This window comes from Python bivittatus, unplaced genomic scaffold (genome assembly GCF_059951505.1).
Source record: "Python bivittatus isolate LINGU-HERP-01145 unplaced genomic scaffold, Pbiv_v1 ctg000560_np1212, whole genome shotgun sequence".
Taxonomy (NCBI): Eukaryota; Metazoa; Chordata; class Lepidosauria; order Squamata; family Pythonidae; genus Python; species Python bivittatus.
Window position 1 is genome coordinate 4,589,594 of NW_028277083.1, and position 17,743 is coordinate 4,607,336.

At 43.3% G+C, this 17,743-nt stretch overlaps 1 protein-coding gene across 1 annotated transcript in view; it reads left to right on the forward strand.

Moving 5' to 3' along the window:
* Window positions 1–17,743, forward strand: part of MYH16 (myosin heavy chain 16) — a 36,813-nt gene that overhangs the window by 4,759 nt on the left and 14,311 nt on the right. The window contains exons 8-27 of the mRNA XM_088147767.1: window positions 768–866; window positions 2,088–2,191; window positions 3,557–3,695; window positions 4,713–4,981; window positions 5,655–5,825; window positions 6,251–6,430; window positions 6,808–6,934; window positions 8,135–8,196; window positions 9,100–9,187; window positions 10,626–10,743; window positions 10,883–11,003; window positions 11,296–11,432; window positions 11,795–11,876; window positions 12,808–12,981; window positions 13,852–14,079; window positions 14,385–14,489; window positions 14,861–14,947; window positions 16,104–16,249; window positions 16,634–16,724; window positions 17,203–17,259. Of these exons, the coding sequence (XP_088003893.1) occupies window positions 768–866; window positions 2,088–2,191; window positions 3,557–3,695; window positions 4,713–4,981; window positions 5,655–5,825; window positions 6,251–6,430; window positions 6,808–6,934; window positions 8,135–8,196; window positions 9,100–9,187; window positions 10,626–10,743; window positions 10,883–11,003; window positions 11,296–11,432; window positions 11,795–11,876; window positions 12,808–12,981; window positions 13,852–14,079; window positions 14,385–14,489; window positions 14,861–14,947; window positions 16,104–16,249; window positions 16,634–16,724; window positions 17,203–17,259 (2,585 nt within the window). The remainder of the gene's footprint in view (window positions 1–767; window positions 867–2,087; window positions 2,192–3,556; window positions 3,696–4,712; window positions 4,982–5,654; window positions 5,826–6,250; window positions 6,431–6,807; window positions 6,935–8,134; window positions 8,197–9,099; window positions 9,188–10,625; window positions 10,744–10,882; window positions 11,004–11,295; window positions 11,433–11,794; window positions 11,877–12,807; window positions 12,982–13,851; window positions 14,080–14,384; window positions 14,490–14,860; window positions 14,948–16,103; window positions 16,250–16,633; window positions 16,725–17,202; window positions 17,260–17,743) is intronic.

The window sequence follows — 17,743 nt, forward strand, 5'->3', positions numbered from 1 at the left end:
CAGAACCAGAACTCAGGTTTCTGCTCCTAGTCCAGGTCCTGGCTCTTAAGCCCTTGCCTACTTTGTAATTACCGTAGAGTCTCGTTTAACCGACCTTCGCTTATCCGACATTCCGTCTTATCCAACGCCCCTAAAAAAAACCACAACACGCATAAATCGGCGACGAGAAACGTGTGCCGCTTGTTTGCGAGCGTGAATGTACTCTTTCTTGTTGCTCCTGACGCTGCGGCGCCGCAACGCAAAAATCGATTGCGACAGGTGCAGCAGGCGCGCGCGTCTAGCCTATGACTCATGTGTCGGTCGTGTCTCGCCTTTCCTAATGGTCGCTCAGTGCAGGTTGTTATTGTATGCGGATCGGTTTACTGTGTGTTACTGTGCAGTGTTTACGTGCGTGTTAACGTAAGTTATTGAATTGGGTTTTTTTCTGTTGATTTGTTGTAAAATGTGATGTTTAGGTGCTTAATTTGTAAAATTATAACGTAATTAATAGGCTTTTTCTTAATTCCTCCCTATTATCTGACATTTTCGCTTATCCGACGTTCTGCCAGCCCGTTTATGTTGGATAAGCGAGACTCTACTGTAAGTAAGTACAAGAATGCCACATTCCACCCAAGAGAACTTCATTGACATTTTCTTCTCCTGAAGGATTTCTAAAAGAAACTGCCTTCCGTTAGACTGGGAGCTAGTCCTGAAAAATATAGGACAATTTTTTATCCTTTGCTAATGCTTATGTTCTCTGCAATGCCAGTCTTTTCTTTCTGTTCTAGATCTCCTGGAGAAGTCTAGGGTCATCTCCCAACAACCTGCTGAAAGGGGCTATCACATCTTCTACCAACTCTTGTCCAACAAGAAGCATGATCTTGTTGGTATGGCATTTTCCGTGTGTGTGTGTGTGTGTGTGTGTGAGAGAGAGAGAGAGAGAGAGAGAGATTCCTGTTGCTTAATATAACGCTCCCTTTTGGAATACTTGCATACAACCTTTGATTGCATGAGAAAATTTTAATCCAGGATAGAAAACATGGTGTAGATCCCCCCAGTAATCACCCAGACAATGGACAGCAAAACAGACAGACTTAGGCTGTTCTGTGTTGCCAATTATACACATACTTACAACCTCGGATACCAAGGTATTTATTGCAGTTGTAAATCCTTAACTGTAGTAACATAGGTGCATAGCAAACTGCAGACTTTCTGCTTAGAGAACGGAAGCATGAAAACTTACTTTTTTTAGATAGTCCAGAAAGACAAAACTCTATTTCAGGAATGATCCAAGAGATGGCAGGTTCAACTCCAAAGTTCATCTGGAAAATCCAAGGAATCTAAACTGCATATAGAGAGGGCAACAGGGAGATAGGAAGAGGTGGTAGTAGAACATTGATTATCACAAAAAGTTCACAGTTTCTCTTATACAGTCCTTTCATCAGGATGTGCCCCCAAATCCAACCACAGTGGCCAACCCACATTTTGTGATCTAAAGAGGAGAACCATGAAGGACATAGTTTAAAATATTAAGTCTTTAATACAAAGTAGTTGTCTCCTGCACACCATGATGTTAGCCCTACAAGTAGACCAGATCAAGAAACTGACTCCACAGGAAGAATATAACTATACTTCAGTGTTCCTCAACCTTGGCAGCTTGAAGGTGTGTGGACTTCAACTCCCAGAATTCCCCAGCCAGCCATGCTGGCTGGGGAATTCTAGGAGTTGAAGTCCACACATCTTCAATTGCCAAGGGTGAGAAATACTGCTTTACTTAATTGAGGTAGCCTATAGTAATAGAATCTTGCAAGTCTGCAAATGTTTATCCTTCTTCCCTCTTATTTATTTATTTATTTATTTATTTATTTATTTAAAGATTAATAAGGTCACCCAAACCAGGCACTATGACTCTGGGTGGCGTACCCCATTGAGTCAGGGAGGAGCCAACCTGAGCCTCTTCTTAATACTATCTCCTGTCTCAGGACTTCAAGAATTCTTGTTGTTTCTGTACCAGCTTCTGAATATTCCCTTCAAGGCCATCTCCGTGGCTGTCTATGCATACCAACACACAGAATTGTCACATTCTAATACGTCTTTTGTTGTCACAGAGAGCTTGCTGTGTGTACCGGATCCCAAGGAATACCAATGGCTAAGCCAAGGGGTCACTGTGGTAGATAACATGGATGATGGAGAAGAATTGCTTCTCACAGATGTAAGTCTACAAAGGTAGTGCCTATGGCATCTTGGAAATGGAAAAAAAATAGTCAAAATGGTGTTGTGGGCTAAGCTTTAAATCATGTAACCAGCTTTTCCCAGTATGGCTCCCACCAGATGCACTGGACTTTGATTCTTATAATTCACGGACAATGTGGTTCTATTTTCTTGGCCTAGCTGTAAATGGGCTTTTCGGACCCTGGAAGCAGGGTAGTGGCTTGCAAAACGTGACAAGTGCAGAACGTCTGCCCATTTTTCCTTTAGCAGGAAAACGGGAAGCTACCTCCCCACTATATCAGTGAGTGGTCAGAAAGAAGATCCAGGAAGGCTGGTGTGGGTCTTCCGGGCTGTGTGGCCATGTTCTTGAAGTTTTGTTTCCTAACATTTCGCCAGCACCTGTGACCGGCATCTTCAGAGTGCAGAGCTGCTCCTGTCTGTGCTCCTGCACTCTGAAGATGCCGGTCACAGGTGCTGGTGAAATGTTAGGAAACAAAACTTCAAGAACACGGCCACACAGCCCGGAAGACCCACACCAGCCATCGTATGCTGGCCGTGAAAGCCTTCGACAATACAAAGATCCAGGAATCTCATCTCTCATGATTTTACAGATAAATTGGGTGCTAAAGAAAATGTGTCCAGTTGCTATGATTTCTGTAGCCTAATCCCTTTTCTCTCTCAATAAATCTGGCTAAAGAAGACTCTGTGGGAATCTTGATTTTTGGTATAGATGACTGTGAAGAGCTTGAGAGTCTTCCACTGTGGTTGTGGCTGTAACTTAGATTTCCGCAACCTGGTACTCTTTTCCACTTGTCTTCTATGGTAATTAAGAAAGAAAAATCCTGCCCTCAGGGACAAACCACATCTCATATACCTGGGATTCCTAGATTGTGCTAAGCCATAGTTTATTTACTCATGGTTTGTGGAATAAGCCACAGTTGCTCATGTTCATGCATAGCACCAAACCATAAACCATAACTTACAGTGTACAGTGTCTGGATGCGCATGGCTCACCAGGCAAAAGCAGATAAACCTCATGGTGTGAAGACATCATTATGCCAATAGTGTGATTATGTACTGATGTCATGACCTTTGATGCAAGAAGATCAGTTGCGCCATTTGCATGATAACGTCGTCATCCACGTCTCATTCCCCATGTGACTCCAACCTTAGTTGAAATCTTAGAATGCTTTTCCTTTCCGTACAGCTGGTTGTGAGAGCTTTGGGGACAATTATCCTGGTTTTTCATCACTTTGGTTTTCTTTGCTTTGGCTGCTGGTTTTGCAGACTTTCTTTTTGATTAGAAAGTAATATGAGCAGGCAAACCCCTCTAAATCCCAGTGTGTCATACCTCTCTGTCTGCCAGGTGGCCTTTGATGTCCTGGGCTTCACTGGAGAGGAGAAGACCGGTGTATACAAGCTTACCGGGGGCATTATGCACTTTGGCAACATGAAGTTCAAGCAGAAGCCAAGGGAGGAGCAGGCAGAAGTGGACACCACAGAGGGTAATGGAGTGGGGGAAAACGTGGAAGCATGTAACACCTTAAGGTTGCTTTCTATATGTCCTTGGGTTGAATCTGGCTCATTGGCCATTTCATTCAGCTCTCTTGGGTTCAAGGGAAGGGGCTCTTCTTCTTCCCCTAAAGGCCTGTCTCTTCCATATAGTCCCTCTCATTCCTCCATCAATTCTCGTTGGCTGCTGAGAAGCTGGGATTTTGGCTCCCCCGGGGAGCACCCCCAGTTTGCTTGGAGCACTCCACATAGAGAAAGAAAGAAAAGAGCTTGGTGTTAGAGGCAGTGGAGAAACATAATTTCCTGCCCAATTCAAGATGGAGAAAAAGCATATATAGATATTTTTTCTGGCATTTAGTATTTTAATAGCTTCTCTCTCTTCACAGGAAGCTCTGATTCCTTCTAGGGAGGAGAAAGGCATCTCCTAAAGTCACTGACCTCCACCGAGTTAGAGTTCTCAGGGTACTTTGGGTGGAGGACAATATGACAGTTGCAAGTAGCATTAAAACAAATCTGTGTGGTAGTGAAAATGGCCCTAGGGCTTGTCTTCTACAGTCTTTTTAATACAATCCTACCTACCTAAATACCTGGGACAAAATCCCATTAAAATTCAACCAGGGGAATCAGTTTTGAACAGAAGGACATTTAGTGCCTCTTCTGCAATGCATATGTTCAGGAACTTATAGAATTTCTGGCCATTTTGTTGTGCAGAAATACATGAAGAAGTTATTTCCAGTGTTACTGTAGGCAAAGTTCTTCTTGTCTTCTGATGGTTAAGGTGTTGGGCTAGAACCAAAGAGCCCAGATTCAAATCACAGAGGCTTAAGAGGGTGACTTTGGCCCAGCTATCTCTTTCAGCCCCACCTATCTTCCAGGGTTGTAGTTGTGAAGAAAACTTAGAGGATAAGAAGCTTGTCATGTAGTATTGAGCTTCCAGGGGCAAGGCAGGATAGAGATCTATTGAAGTAATAAATAATAATGTCAACTTCTCCATTTTAATCTTTTGGCAGTGGCTGACAAAGTTGCCCACCTTATGGGTCTCAACTCTGGGGAACTTCAGAAGGGCATTACCAGGCCCCGGGTTAAAGTGGGCAATGAGTTTGTGCAGAAGGGGCAAAATTTAGATCAATGTCAAAACTCTGTTGGTGCCTTGGGCAAAGCGGTCTATGACAAGATGTTCAAGTGGCTGGTGGTCAGGATCAACAAAACTCTGGACACCAAGATGCAGAGACAGTTCTTCATTGGCGTCCTGGATATTGCTGGCTTTGAAATCTTTGAGGTACCAAAAAACTATGAATTATTTTTGTTGCAAAAGATTCAGAATTGGGGACACCCAAAAAAACCTTGGCATGTAGAATGAGGCACATAAGTGTTCTACCCACTCTGTTCAGGTTAACACCACCTTACATATTTTCCAGCTTGCCATCAATAGCCAGAGTTCTGCTACTACTCAGCGCTCCAGTCTACATTGGGCTTTTGGGGGTAAGGTGGGAAAGCAGATTCCCCCCCACCCCCAACAAAGCAAGAGGGCAAAACTCCCTTCCCACCCTCAGCCTCCAAAAACTGGCTTTGGAGAATGAGTTCTATCAAGGGCTGCTAAACTCAAGACTCAGTGTTATCTCCTGGTGAGGGACACCATGCCTCCCAATACCAGTTGCAAAGGAATGACGGTGGGGCAGAGTATGTCTCCATCTCCTGCTTGTGAGGTCCTTCATCTGGGTCACCGTTGAGAAAAACAAAATGCTGGATTAAGGTGGACCTTGGCCTGATGCAGCATTATGTCCTTAGATAAAGCACTGGGTTGCCGTCATCTGCTCTTTGGATTGTCTATAAAAATATGGTACCCATATTGCCCAGGACCTCCTTTCAGTAAAGCAAAAGAGGAGCAGCAGTCTCAGATGAGAAGGCTGCCTTTCATGTTGTAAGTAACCTGTTGCGTACCCCTCCTGTAGTTCAACAGCTTTGAACAGCTGTGCATCAACTTCACCAATGAAAAGCTGCAACAGTTTTTCAACCACCACATGTTTGTGCTGGAGCAAGAGGAATACAAGCGAGAAGGCATCGATTGGGTCTTCATTGACTTCGGTCTTGATCTCCAGGCTTGCATTGAGCTGCTGGAAAAGGTAACCATCCTCAACTGAAGCAACCTGACATCTTACAGATATATTGAAGGCTTCATTGAGTGGTTTCTTACTATAGCTGTGTTTTTTTAATCTTGCTCTGGGTTAATATGAGTCCCAAGCATTTATTTTTATCTGTCTGTCTGTCTGTCTGTCTATCTATGATCTATCTATCTATCTATCTATCTATCTATCTATCTATCTATCTATCTATCTATCTATCTATCTATCTTTGGCGGCACATCTGAAGCACTGTTACCATCTTTGAAATTTTCCTCTGATTGAGGATTAGGGCCTATGTGGAGTGAGAGCGCATGTGGTTTTATTGCAAACCATCCAGAGAGCTTTCCCTATTAGGTGGTTTAAAAAATAGTAATACATAAATAAGAGTTAATGAATTAACCATCTCTTATGCTCTCGCTCAATAGCCCATGGGTATCTTCTCCATCCTTGAAGAGCAATGTGTGTTTCCCAAGGCGACCGATGCTACTTTCAAGGCGGCCCTTTATGATAATCATTTGGGCAAGTCCCCTAATTTCCTGAAGCCCAAAGGTGGCAAGGGCAAAGGGGCAGAAGCTCACTTTGACCTGGTTCATTATGCTGGCACGGTGAGTACAAAGCGTGGATGAAGTTTGCTTTTGGAGGGCGTGGAGAGCAGTATCTGCCTACAGGAATTGGCGGCTGCAGTCTGACCTTGACCAGAATTCTAGAGGGCTGGTCAAAAATCTCTGGGTGGGTGAGCAACTGGCTACAGCTCATCTGGATCTTAATTCCACCTGTGGGGGAAATACAGCAGTTTGTGCCAGAGGCAGGGTCTTCTTGGAAGTTGCACCAATATTATAGAAGATTTTGGTCCATGAAGCTCAGGTGAACCCCTCCTTGCTTATCTTCTGCCACTAGTGAAGGATAATGGGACAGCTGTCCTATTGATTGTAGCGATAGATTCCTCAGGGCCTGGTTATAATTCTTCTTTTTTTCAATCCAGGTGGGCTACAATATCACCGGTTGGCTGGAGAAAAACAAGGACCCCCTGAATGAAACGGTGGTGGGCTTGTTTCAGAAGTCTGCCATGGCCTTGCTCTGCACTCTTTTCAAAGAAGAGGAGGCCGCAGGTATATAGATCTTCGCTGCTTGCGCTGCAATCCCGTCGTTCTTTAGATAACTATATACGGTGCATTCGCTTTAGGAACTATCCAGGCTCTAAAGTGTGAAGGTCTGAGAGTTCAATACCTGCTTTGAATCCCATAGACTAACATCCGGCTACCTACACGTGAGGAGTCCCAATAAGGACAAAACCAGTCATGTGGTGCCTCCTGGTGGTCAGTGTAACCGAAAAATATCACACATATACACTGTGTAAACAGGGAGAAATTCCCCCCCCCTCCAAGAGGGTGGATGGGGAAGTCACATAAAAATGCTTCCATGGGGGCATGACATAATGTCACGTCTGTATTTCTCTGCTCAGAGAGCTTCAGGGATGTTGGATTGATGTATCATTCTGATCACACTGCTCTGACATCTCGTCATCAGCTGTGTTAGAGGGCGTGATTCAGAAAAATCCACACGCAAAAAAGACTTGTCCCAACAGCTACGTAAAATCAACCCACCCACCCACTTAGAGAAACCTCAGGCTTCTGCCAGCTTTTAAATCTTACCAGTTGCTACCGTCATGAGGGGTTCATCCGTTTTAAAAATGCTACTAAATCGTTACGACTCGATGCAGTGGTTTTGTTTTATATTTTGCAAGACCTCCTAACCCGAATTGCCTGGAACGGTCAACTTAGCAATGTTTTTGCGACCTTAAAAGGTTTGCATTAGTGATTTTTAAAAGGTAAGGGGAGAAATTCATTTTGTTTGCATTTTGATTGTGAAATCCTTTAGTTTTGCATGCTTCCACCAAGATGCGAGATATTCTTTGGAAACTCGGCTGTTCTGGCTTTTGCAAAATACAGTTTGCCAATTTAAAAAATTATGGCTGTATGAGAAAACTCTGCCTGGAAATACATAATTAATAAGAATGATATGCAGAAAGGCATGATAGAAGAGAACATGGTTTACAAGTAAAACCGCAAACAAAAATATGTATGTACTGCATATTTGGAGGAGTTACAGGCATAAATATTAGCTTCCCTTGAAATGGGCCGAAGGGAATGGAAGAATGAGAAATGAAGAGAAACTGATATGGACAGATTTGCAGAAAGAACTGGAAACAAACGGAAATTGGCAGGTTGGCCAATCATTGAATATTCTTCTGTTGCTCTCTGTGTTTGTGCTTTTCCCCTGAACCACCTGCTTTTCAATGCTGTCCTCAGCTACGGGAACCAAGAAGCAGAAAAGGGGTTCCTCCTTTATGACCGTCTCCAACTTCTATAGGGTAAGTGAGAACCTTCCTCTGATCAACAAATGAATGGTCTTTGGCCCAGTGTAAAAACCCAGCCACGAAGCCAGCTGGGTGACTTTGAGCCAGTCATTCTCTCTGGGCCCTAGGAAGACAGCAATGGCAACCCACTTCGGAAGTCTTGCCAAGAAAACTATAGGGACTTGTAGGTTTAGGGAAGATATATTTGCAAGCAGAAAAGTCATTCCCCAACTGATCCCTTCCTGCCAGCTGGGGTGGGTGGAATTGTCACACTTGGAAGGCACCAGTTTGGTGTAGATCAACTCATTAGCCAGTGGTGGATATGTTTATTTTCCACAGAGTCCTTGTGTCCAGACCCTGTTGCAACCACTGGTTCCCTGCGCTTATGAACACAGAGAAACCTGATATGTGGTTGTCCCACAGACCAATCTGTATGTCCGTTTCATGCTATGAGCTATGGTTTCTCTGTGCTATGAGAGTGGTTTCTCTGAGGACAGTAGCAGAGAGAAGGCAGGAGTCGGAAGACTAGGAATCATGAGCCAGGAATTGAAGTTTCATGCAGTGAGGTACATGGTCATGTTTATATACAGGAGGCAGGAAATACATACGTGGCTATCAGAACTAGGCAATAATCAACATGGAACGAGAACCAGGCCAGGAATCAAATACAAATATCCCTGAATTTTGAATATCTTTTGATGGTTTGCTTTTTGGCTGTCTGATTCAGGGGCCCACTGAAATGTTCAGGTGGTTCCTGTTTCTGAAGACGATCATGTCTTAAAAGGAGCATTCCATGCATTCTTAATGCTTCCATCAGCTTGCACCGGAGTAGTCCTGATACCTGTTTCCCAAGTAAGTCCCAGGTCTATTGATTACCACCTCTTCATCCTTCCTTCCGTTCTTCTCCATCTGTTTCAGGAGCAGCTCAACAAGCTGATGGCCACTTTGCACAGCACTTCCCCTCATTTTGTCCGCTGCATTGTCCCCAATGAGTTCAAGCAGTCTGGTACGTGGGTTTATGTCATCCCTTTCCACCTCTTAATAACAGCAAAGTCCATTCTTCTTTGGGAAATACCATCAGTACAGCTGCTGATCTTAAGAAAATACATGGATGCTTTAAAGTGTTGCAGACAGAGGGCTTGTTCTCACTCCTGCATACTTTAAAGCACCTTTTTCGAATTGAATCCAAAGTATTTCGCCACCTTCCTGACTGCACCACAAAAAGATGGTCTCTGCCACATACACTAATTCAGAAGATTTTAAAGATTAATGTACAATTGAAACCAGGGGCTTTTCTTTTGGGACGAATGGACAGACAGCTAGAAAACAGTTGTGGAACTTTGTTTTTATATATGAGAACTGCAGTGAGATTATTATATGCTCAAAAGTGGAAAGGCCCAGCGCTACCCACAGTAGAGGAAGGGTTGGTGAAGATGATGGAACTTGCAGAAATGGCTAAGTTGACTTCCTTGATGAGAGAAAAGACATTTAAGGCTGACTGGAACCCCCTTATAGACTTTTTGCATGAAACAGAAAAAAATGCACTTATGACTTGTGGTTTTGATGATCAGAAAAAAAATAGGTAATAGGAAAAAGTGAACTTTTCTTTTGAAACCATAGAGTAAGAGATAATTTTGTAATCATACTTCTATTTGCGGCAAAGAAAATCAGAAGTTTCTTCTTTCTGTTTCTTTTTATCCTTTCTTTCTGCACCGGTTGTCTTTGTCTTTTTTTCTTTTTCACTTTTTACTTTATCCTGTATTAGTTTTTGTTAGTTTTTGTTTTCTTTTTAAAACTTTTACTAACAATTTATAACAAAAAGATGGTCTCTGTCATGCCTTAGCTCTACACCCAGGCTGGAGAAAATGGAAGAATTGATTCTAGTGCATTGAAAGATCCGGAGGAAAATGTTTATACGTGACACTCAGCTATGCCTTGCTTTACCTGTCTCTTGCTGGATTGTTGGATTGTGTGAGAGGTTAGGCCATGAAGCATAGTTTACAAACTACAAAAGTTCAGTTCCCCCTCACACTAAGCCGAACCCAAACCAATCCCCTTATGGCTTACCATGATGTGAGATCCATAATGTGGTTAGCCAGCCATTGAGGTTAGAAACTCTGTTTATTGCTTGGTGTGGTGTACAAACTCAGCTAAGATGTCTGACTCAGTAAATCATGGTTAAACAAGGCACGCTTTAGCATAGCGTACAACAGATTGTACCCATGCTGGGGGCAGGGCAGCATCAGATTCCAGACCATGCAACAACACTCACAAGGGCAAGAGGATATAGCCGAGGCCCAGATAAATAGGGGGAAATTGTCTTCAGCTTGTTCACTGATCTGAAGAGAGGTTGAGGAGCAAAGTCATCCAGACCACGCCATGGCCTCGCAGAGCTTCTTGTGAAGGCTGTGGAAATAAGGCCCTGCTGCTTTCTGTCTCTACAGGAGTGGTGGATGCCCATCTGATCTTGCACCAACTGGCCTGTAATGGTGTCCTGGAAGGTATCCGTATCTGCCGGAAAGGCTTCCCCAACAGGCTGCAGTATCCTGAGTTCAAGCAAAGGTGATGGTGTTTTACCCTTTCCTCCATCATTCCTTCAGGACAGCTTTCCCCAACTTGGTGTTCTCCAGGTGTGTTGGGACCTTGTTCCCAAAGTCCCAGCCAGACCAACCAATGCCTGTTTATTTCTTCTTGATGTCAGGTATCAGGTGCTGAATCCCAATGTCTTCCCTCAAGGGTTTGTGGACAATAAGAAAGCCTCTGAACTTCTGCTGGGATCTGTTGACCTTGGGGAAAATGAGTACAAAATTGGACATACTAAGGTACTAAGATGGTTTCTCATTTGGTTGGGTAGAGTAATTGAGACAGACTGTTCCAGGACAATATGAGTTTGGAAGATGGAATGTCCTTCCCTGCAAGAGAACACAGTTGTGTTGAACTCTGAAAGTTCAGCAAGTTGCAACATTTCATTGCTAGTCAGCTTGGGATGGACCCTTTGCTTCTCACATGTCTTCTCATATTTCAACCATCATGTACCTGAGAGAGTTTGGGGGCTGGCTCTTACAACTTGATCTTGTGAATGGATTTGGGTACATATGTGCATTATTTTCAAAGGTGTTCTTCCGTGCTGGAGTCTTAGCCAAGTTGGAAGACATGAGGGATGAGCGTTTGGGCAAGATCATGACAATGCTACAGAGCCGCAGCCGTGGTTACCTGATGAGGATTGAGTTTAAAAAGATGCTGGAGAGAAGGTAAGTATGTGCATTATATCTCCCCTTCTTTCCTTTAAGGAGGGAATGAATGAATGAATGAACAAGGCATTGAAATCTGCATTGAGATCAGTGTTCTGCCAGACCAGTATCTGAATGAGAAGCCTTGTAATAAAAGATTAATGACATGCTCCGGAAATTCCCAATGTGCTTAGCCATTTCAAAGAGGTTGTCTTCTTCTGGTTTATGTCCAGCCATAAGTTTATTACCAGGCTTTTGAGAAGCCCCTGTTTTAGGCTCTGGAACTTCCTGCACCCACAAATACAGGGATAAGTCCATAATGCCATTGAGAGACCATGCCTGTTTTCTTTTTCCCCAACTGTTTGTTTTTCTTTTGTTACCAGGCTGGGCCTGATACTGATCCAGAGGAACATTCGCAAATTCTTGCAGATGCGTTACTGGGGATGGTGGAAACTGTACAATAAGGTGAGGCAGTGGTGGAAGGAACAGAGAGGTCACCACCCAAGGCTTTGTGTTTTATCAAAACCAAATGGGAGTTGCTGTTTTCAGTCAACAGGTGGCTTTGGACAACAAGCAAGCAGGAGAGAAGTTCTCCACCTGTTTACTCAACAATAAGAAACCCTCTTTGGCGATATGGTTAATTGTTAATGAGCAGAAGGGTGGAGCTAATTCCTACCAAAAGTTTGTGTTCTATTATCTCTGTGTGCATGTCTCTATGTGCGTACAGTATTTTCTTGTGCTACAATGTCACTTGATAGCCTGGGTGCCACTCCCCAACACTTGACATCTCACATTTGGTGATCCTTTAAGATTATAACTTTTTAAAAAATATGTTCTTCCTTCTTATTGTTATTTTAAATAAATTTGGAAAGTGGGTGGCAGGAGTTGTTTAGAGTGTGATGGATGCCCTGCAGCCCACCTACATCACATTCTTGACCACATTCTCAGCTTGTACGTATGGGTAGAAATATATCAAAATTACAGGGACTAACAAACAGCAATCTAAGTCTGAAAGCAAGTTGTTTTGGCTACCATGTTCTTCAGTTATTCTGAAATAGGATGCAAATGTCACTGTAGTCTGTCTGCATATAATGCATAAAAAACATCTTCTGTAAGTGTGTCAATATATAACATCATGCCATTTTTTAAAGCAAATAGCAAATAGAAAACTGAGAAGGATACTCTTAGAAAGTCCCAGAGTTTTTGAAGAGACATGGGGCAGAAGTGGGAATTTTGGACGGATCCAGGGGATTTCTGCCTAAAGCACAATTCCAGTCCTTGTGCCTTTTCATTCAATGTAAAGATGGTGGAGGTTTGCACGGCATAGATGTGTTCTGATCAGGAATGGCCAGAAGTCACAGAATGCTTCATCTTCTACTTTGGTTCCAACCTGCAGGTGAAACCTCTGCTGAATGTGGCTCGGCAAGAGGAGGAAATGAAAGCAAAGGAGGAGGAGCTGAGGAGCGCCATGTCAAAGACTCAGGAACTGGTGGATCGCATCAAGGAGCTTGAGGAGACGCTGGCCACCCTCAGCCAAGAGAAGAATGATTTGACCATCCAATTGCAGGCTGTGAGTCTACAAAATTCATCCTGGAGCAAGGATGTGCAACTTCCATTGGCTTGAGGGCCATATCAAGCTTTGCATGAGATATATTGAGGAGTCCACTCCAGAAGTGATTGGGCTAGAGACATTTTGGATGGTATGCATTTTCACAGAATGGCTGCCATAGGGGGCAGGACCATTTATGTCCATTTACCAAAAGGTTGCTCTGTGCCCTGAAACCTCTGGTGTTCTAAGAGGTTCTTGGCCATTTCCAAAGATAGCAATGGGTTCCAACTATCCAGGTATCTTTTCTTCCACTTGTCCTGTGGGTCCAGATAAATTGTTGGGGGGGAAAATCATGCTGAAAGACGATGTGGTGCTGTATTTCTCAGTGAGGCAGCTAATATATAATTTTTTAAAAATTCGAATATTTAAAAAATAACCTTTGACCTATCATCATACAGACTGAATTGAAATTCTACTAGTTTGCCACCCTTTAACAATGCTGATCCCAGGCTAAGCCTCCCGCCTAATAATAGGGCTGGTCCAGTCCACAGTCCAACTGACCTGTGGTTTTTTAATGTAACTGGGTAGATGTTAGAACATAAGAACCTAAGCTGTGCCCTGCTGGATCAGAGCCCTGGCTGATCTACTTCAGCAATCTGTTCTCACAGTAGCCAACCAACTGCTCAAGGAAGTCCATTAGTCCTCCAGCAGATGGTCTTCAGAGGCAGTCACCCTGCCATCAAGGCTAATAATAATCTCCATGACTTCCATCAACTAGCCCAACCCTTTTTCGAAGCCAGCCAAGCTGGTAGCCAGCACCACTACCTTCTAAGGATGGTCATTGAGTAAGAATAACAAGAGAACTCCAATATCCCCTCTTTCCCCTTTCAGGAACAAGAGAACCTGATCGATGCGGAAGAGCGCCTGACTCAAATGATGAAGGCCAAGATGGACCTGGAAAGCCAGATTTCAGACATGAAAGAACGCCTGGAGGAGGAAGAAAGTTCGGCTGCCTCCTTGAGTGCCAGCAAGCGCAAGTTGGAAGCAGAACTTAACGATCTCAAGCGAGACCTTGAGGGGCTGGAAACCACGTTGGCTAAGACGGAAAAAGAGAAACAAGTAGGCATCTTGTCCCTGGTGGCCTTGGAAACTGACAGTCTCTTTGAAGACATGTTTTAGGTTGTTCTTTGTTCTGGAAGTGAGCACTTCCAAACAAGGTCACTCTTGCCATATCTTATTCATGACATTAGATGGGAGGATCACATCTTCCATTTTTCTTCTTCTTCCATCTTCTCACTGTCCAAAAAAAAAAAGGTCAAGTGGAGGGAAAATGGTCCTAATGGTGTATCTTAGCTTGGTCATCTGCTCAGGGGAATGTCCTGGCTCTGGGTTGTTCTGTATGAATCTGTCTTGCTTCTTTCAAGGCTCTTGATCACAGAGTGCGAAATCTGACTGGTGACCTGCAAGCACGGGATGACTCTGTTGCCAAACTCCAGAAGGAGAAAAGGGCCCTGGAGGAGCTACACCAGGTGAGAAGGAGTGGCCTCTTTTTATCAACTCACACAAGGTCTAGGTTTATCATATGGGTTTTTTTGGATCAGAGTCCCACTTTTTGATCAAGGAAAAGATTTACAGTATGCTAAAACAACATATAAGGTTCCCATCTCTGCTCCAGCTTCTGTAACACAGAGGTAGAATGGGGTTTGTTTGTTGGCTACCTTTGAGTCAGTCTGGACTCCTGGTAACTACATGAACAAGTCCCAGCAATTTTCTTGGCAATATTTTTGGAAGTGGTTGTCATTTAAGATTTTAACTGTGGAGAAGGGGCATCTTTAGCTTTTCCTTCAGCTGTTTTTTTCACTGGGCATGTTCTCCTTGGGATATTTCTGCTTCTTTGCAGAAAACACTTGATGACCTTCAAGCTGAGGAAGACAAAGTGAACCATCTAACGAAAACCAACAGTAAACTCACCACTCAGATACATGAGGTCAGCATTGAATTCTCCTTCTGCAGAGAATGGAGCAGCTTTTCACGGGCACATTCTAAGAGGTTTTTATGGGGAGAATCCAGTGGTGTTTTGACTACTGGTAGTCCTTGCTTAACAACCGTTCATTTAATTCACGGTTCAAAGTTACAATGGCCTTGGAAAAAGCGCTTTATGACCTGTACCTGCACTTATGACCATGGCACCACCCCCGGATTCACATGATTGTGATTTGTGACCTTTTTTACATAAAGCAAATCATGCAGTCGTTAAGCGAATCATGTGTTGTTAAGTGAATTCCAGCAAAAAATGCCCATTGGGGAAGCTGGATTCGCTTAATGACATGATTCACTTAACAACCACATGATTCGCTTTACAACCATTGTAAAAATTGTTGTAAAATCGGGTCTGATCATGTTGTGACTCGCTTAACGGCCGCCCCACTTAACAACCAATTTTCTGGTCCCTATTGTGGTTGTTAAACAAGGACTACCTGTACCATCACCCAGTGTCAGGAATCTGATGCAGGGTTTCATTTTGCTCCCATTCTTCACAAAAGCAGCTTACACACAATCTATCAGAGAGTTTTGATTGGATGGACCCTAACCCTGATGGCCTTTAGGAGGGATTTTAAAACTTGGTTATTTTGATTATAAGGCCGGGATGAATAAGTTCCTACTGGAAGAGGGTAGGGGTGTGAGCCAGTTTGCATATTAGTGATTATTGCTGTTATTGTTCATTTTGGTGTTATTTTAGTTGTTTTTGTAAGCTGCCCAGAGTTAGACTGCTTGAGTTGGGCAACCATATCAATTCTTTAAATGAATGAATGAATAGATAAGGGATCTAGGAGAGTTAAAGATAGTGTTATAATACAAGCACTGTTGTTCCAAGTAATGCAACGTTATGTAACTTATGAGTTGAAATTCTGTGATTGCCATTTAGCTTTATAAGGCCACCACATCAAAAAACTGTAGAATGGAGCAGGAGGGTCCTTGAACTGGAGCCACACTGCAGCATTTTGTAGCAGTTTCCACTGGCAAAGAGAAGATAGCCAAAATCTTTGCCTCATCACCCTCTTCGTTGTATGTCTGTATCTTTGGTTGTACTGGTAAATGGGTTCCTTTTGTGATTTTTTGGTTCGTTGGCTTGTCTCAACCAGATGGAAGACAATTGGGAACAAGAGAAGAAAATCCGTGCTGAGGTTGAAAAGGCCCGTCGTAAGGCCGAGGGTGACTTGAAAATGACCATTGAAAACCTGAATGAAATGGAGAGGATGAAGATAGATTTGGAAGAGGTGGTGAAGAAGTAAGTGGTGGGGTCCTCCTTTCACATGAACCCTTGGTTTATTGAACAAACCACTTGACTGAGCTGGCCTAGGAGTTGATGTCTGGAGGATTCTGGGAAATGTAGTCCAACATACCTGGAGGGCACTAGATTGGGAAGTTTGGTCTTGATCATTACTGCCTTCTGGATGTGTTCGCACAACATCAACGTTAAGATAAAAGGGTAGGTGGGTAGGCCTTTTTTGGTTCAGGAGACTGTGGAAACCCAACCATAGCTTATTTGTTTGAGTATAGTACTTTATGTGAACATTCCAATTGTGTTTTGTTAACCTGAGTTCAAGTTTTAATATGTTGTTTGAACTATCCTCAGAATCTTTTAATAAGCCTGCTGCATCTTCTCTTGCAGGCGAGACTTAGAGATAAATTCTATCAACTCCAAGATAGAAGATGAACAGGCTCTAAATTCCACCCTTCAGAGAAAACTGAAGGAACACCAGGTAGGAGAGAGAAAGACAGACCGCCTTATTTATCTTACTCCACCACCTTTTCCCATAATCACCTTTGGCTAACAGTATCAGGTCCCCTGTCCCCGTCCAGATTTGGCTCTTCTAAGAGGACATCTTAGTGTTGCAAAACATCCACAAACTACCATGAGCCAGCTAAATTTCTCAGGGCTTTCAGAGTAGTTTGTCAAGGGATGAAGTTGACTTTGTGAAAGAAAACACATCCCTAGATGTCACCTAGATAGGAGATCATCTGGAGTGAAGTCTTGTTTAGTCCTTAGCCATTTCCAGGGGCAACTTCATATACTGTGCTGTGGCTCCTCCCCTCAACAAGAAGGCAGGAGGTCATGCAATTTTTCCTGGGTGTTACCTCCCTAACTTTGGTATGGGGTGAACCTGGCTCCTTTAAACATTCTTAGCTACCCTATCTCAAAGTATTGCTTCATATCTCACGGTATTGTGCTTCTAATAGGCTCGAATTGAAGAGCTGGAAGAAGAGCTGGAAGCAGAACGTTCTATAAGGGCAAAGGTAAATATATTTGTCCATAATCAAAAAAGTGGCCCATTATGTTCAAGACAGCGATGACTACTCTGGTTCCAGAGCATTTTAGAACCCTTACCTTGATGGCAGGACTGTGCAAAACATTTCAAATCCAAATCATTTTGATTCTGAAACTCCCCATGTCATGTCTGAAACATCCCGTTTTGAGTTTGAAAGCACTTTTTGAGGGATCTTTTGGACACCTTGAGCATTTCAATTTCAACCTAGACATACTGCCAGATGTTCAAATCAGTCTGTTTTGCAGCTATAACCTTTGTTTTGTAACCGACTCAAGACAGAGCATTTTGATAGAACGATTTGGATCTCTCCATCTCACCATCATTTTGTGGGGCTCTGTGATGGAATGGAATTATGAAGGCCAGACTCAGGGAGGGAAGCATGCTCTTTCGTCTCCTGAGGGGCGAGGAAGAGATAAGAGGATGAGGCTGGCACCTTCCTGAGGAATTCACTC